The sequence below is a fragment of the Gastrolobium bilobum genome, unplaced genomic scaffold (assembly GCF_033153095.1).
Source record: "Gastrolobium bilobum isolate Gb01-03AN ecotype WA unplaced genomic scaffold, APGP_CSIRO_Gbil_v1 utg2833, whole genome shotgun sequence".
Classification (NCBI taxonomy): domain Eukaryota; kingdom Viridiplantae; phylum Streptophyta; class Magnoliopsida; order Fabales; family Fabaceae; genus Gastrolobium; species Gastrolobium bilobum.
Genome location: NW_026899149.1, coordinates 573,128 through 576,233, shown reverse-complemented (window position 1 = coordinate 576,233; position 3,106 = coordinate 573,128). Strand labels below are relative to the sequence as shown.

At 38.3% G+C, this 3,106-nt stretch overlaps 1 protein-coding gene across 1 annotated transcript; it reads left to right on the top strand.

Moving 5' to 3' along the window:
• The first annotated feature begins 320 nt into the window (after nt 1–320).
• LOC133287709 (protein FANTASTIC FOUR 1-like) lies at nt 321–1,244 on the top strand. Its single transcript, XM_061485371.1, has one exon. It carries the CDS (start codon nt 321–323, stop codon nt 1,242–1,244), a length of 924 nt encoding a protein of 307 aa, XP_061341355.1.
• Nucleotides 1,245–3,106: the final 1,862 nt, after the last annotated feature.

The following is a 3,106-nucleotide window of genomic DNA, read 5'->3' as shown; positions in this document are numbered from 1 at the left end:
AAAGTCACTAAGGTAGCCCAACTATAAATTCAGACCCACCCTTTTCACTTCTCATTCACGTCCATTCCTCTCTTCTCTACCTCCTCCTTTTCTCTCTTTCCCAAGGAACAACCTACCTTCAATTTCATAAACCAATAACCAAAACGATGGCTTTCCTATAACACACTCTCTTTTCACTACAAGTCTACAACACCCAAGTTTTCTTCTCTCAACTAGTAAATCCTCACCTCAACATTATTTTTAACTGAACTCCTCTGTTTTTTCCCCTGTTCCTTTCCTTTTCTTTCCTCTGCTTTTCACATTTTCATATAACACACAAAATGTCTTCCTCAAGCGTTTGTCAAGGCTTGCAATCTTGTCTTGAACCCCGTGTCATCGAATCACACGTTCTGAGGCTCAAATTGGCTCCACCAAGGTCCAACTTTTCTTCCCACTCAGACTCAGATTCCCAAAACCAAGAAAAACCCATCACCAACAACAATGAATGTAACAAAAAGGACACAGTTCCTAACGTGGGTGGTGGAAGTGGCTGGAGTTTCCTTCAAGCTCTTGCCAACACTACTCATTGTAACAAAACCGAGGAACAAGTTTATGTTCACCCTACTGTTAAGCGCTCCTCTTCAATGCTCAGTGAAAAGAGCTTGGAAATGTGCACTGAAAGCCTCGGCAGCGAGACTGGTAGTAATGCTGGTGAAAACAGTGATGAATTTTCTTTGTTTTCATTTGACAGTAGTAACACATGTTTCACGAGACATAACACTGACAAAAATTGTGTGTCTAAAAGAGTGAACCGAGCTTGTAGCTTTCCACCACCACTCACTTCAATGGGTGGGGTTCATGTTAGGCCTCATCGTGAAGGTGGAAGGTTAATATTGGAAGCTGTTGCATCTCCTTCCCCTCGCCATTATTTTCATGCAGAGCGTAGCAAAGGTAGGCTCAGGCTCTGTCTGTTTGAGAGTTTTTTAGTTTCTGATGGTGATGATGAAGTAGTTGACGGTAAAGAAGGAATTGAAGAGGAGGAGGAGGAAGAAGAAGAAGAAGCTGAAACTCAGAAGAACCATGAAGTTTGTGGTGAAGAAGATACTGAGGGAGAGGAGGAGTTGGAAGAGTTTGTTGACAATGTGGAGGATGAAATGGAAGTGACAAAGTTCGCAAGACCAAGAAGCAGGTGCAAGGAAAGTGGGAATAGAGACATTTTTGGTGATGGTTACTTTGAGCTTCCATCACTTCCTCTGTGTCTCTGAATGTAATTTGTTTTACTACTATCATCTCTCTCTCTCTCTCTCTCTCTAGCTTGTTTCCTTTTTCTTTTAGGATTTTACCCCTTATGATTGGAAGATTGGTGCTTGAAATTTCTGAATTTTCTAATGATAGTTAGTTATTATAGTTATTAGTTATATTGTCCTTCTATGCTCCCAGCTTCGTGGTGCTTGTTTCTGTTTTATTCATTTATTTTATTTTTGGTTGAATGTTTCAACTTTATTTGATTCATTACACTTTTTCTTTTCCGAGATTACCCCGAAAGCATAATAAGAATTTGTTATGATGGCAATGCTTATGGTAAAACACTTGACAGTTTGAGCATACTGTGTAAGTCTCTCTAATGAAAGTGGTCACAGTGCCTATTATAGGCAATGCCTATACAATAAAATTCACTCATGACGTTTGTTTTTAATTGGAAAATCAGGTAACGTCTTAGTCCTCAACCATTGATCTATAATACTCTTTAACTATTGAACCGTATGTTAACATCTAACCCCAAAGTCATTATCTAAGTCACCCATTTTATGTTGAAAGGTATTATTGGTCATTATTGAACAGTATGTCAATTAGAGCAACATGGGTGGGCTAGGAATCTTGCTCATGGAACTTTTTGGGGGGTTAACCTTTGCAGTGAGGGATCAAAGTGCATAAATGGCTTCTTAATCTGGTAAAAAAAATGAAAAGAGGCATTTTTGAAAATAATTCCTGCATGTACCCCTTCCTTCCTTCAAGACCAAACCTAAAACAAGTTGTGGTGTACGGACTCAGTACCAATGGCAGGTAACTATCAAAAAGAGAGGGGAGGGACCCCAAAACAGAAACATGGACTGACTTAATCACATAGTATCACCCATGTGATTGCCTTGACACTCCTCTGAGTCCATCATGTTATCAACACATTGCAAAAATGAAAATATGACCCTACTGTTTTCCTTTATTAAAGAATTATTCTGTCAGATTATATCATCAAAGTATGATACCCTTGTTGGTTGATGTGACCTTTATTAAGGTTTTGAGATGATGTTGGGTGTGACATTCTTTATCAGGGGAAGACAGTGGCTAATCGTGGAGTCTGGCCATCCATACGTTAACTTATTTTGTTGAGGGTTTGGATGACAATGAAACGAAACTTTCAACCATCACATGCATCACTTGGTCCCTAACGCCATGTGCTTTAGGAACCTTATTTGCAAGGTATAGGAGCCTTATTTGCAAGGTATATATATTTCCTTTAAGCACATATTTCTCTCACCATATCATGTCACAGTAAGAAAAATCTTTGGGGAAATCAGCATGTCCCCTGATTTTAATGGCACATGGAGGTACTAATGCTAATATCTAGAAAAGATGATTTAAAGGGGAAAGGGATGTTTTTCCCTCTTTTTTTGTTTTTCTTCTTTATTATCTTGATTTGGTAAAGGGGATAGAGTTGGTATCTAAGAGAATAATGCCTCTTGAGGTTTCACATTCGACCCATGGTTGTACCAAAAAAGCAGGCATTGTACTTATTCTTTTTGGTCTGGTACTTACTCCGTTCTACAAATTAATTTTATTCTCCAACATTCTTTGTTATGAGTTTATAGGTATGTTACACAGTTGAGGAGGGTACATGGTACTTCCTGCATTAAGTCTCCAGCTTAGTTCTAATCTAACAATGTTTTCTGAGGACAACCATATTTGGCACCTCACAGTCACAGATGGATCTGGAAGACTGGAACATAAGGAGAAAATAATGTGTATAAATCTGTGAGAATATTGTGTGTATAAATCTGTGAGAATATTGTTTAGTAAGCATTCTTAGAAAAAGTTAATACAATTCAGTTACCACTTGATAATTTACAAA

What these genes read in the sequence shown, in the direction of transcription:
- LOC133287709 (XM_061485371.1), top strand. Translation starts at nt 321, where the DNA reads ATGTCTTCCTCAAGCGTTTGTCAAGGCTTGCAATCTTGTCTTGAACCC.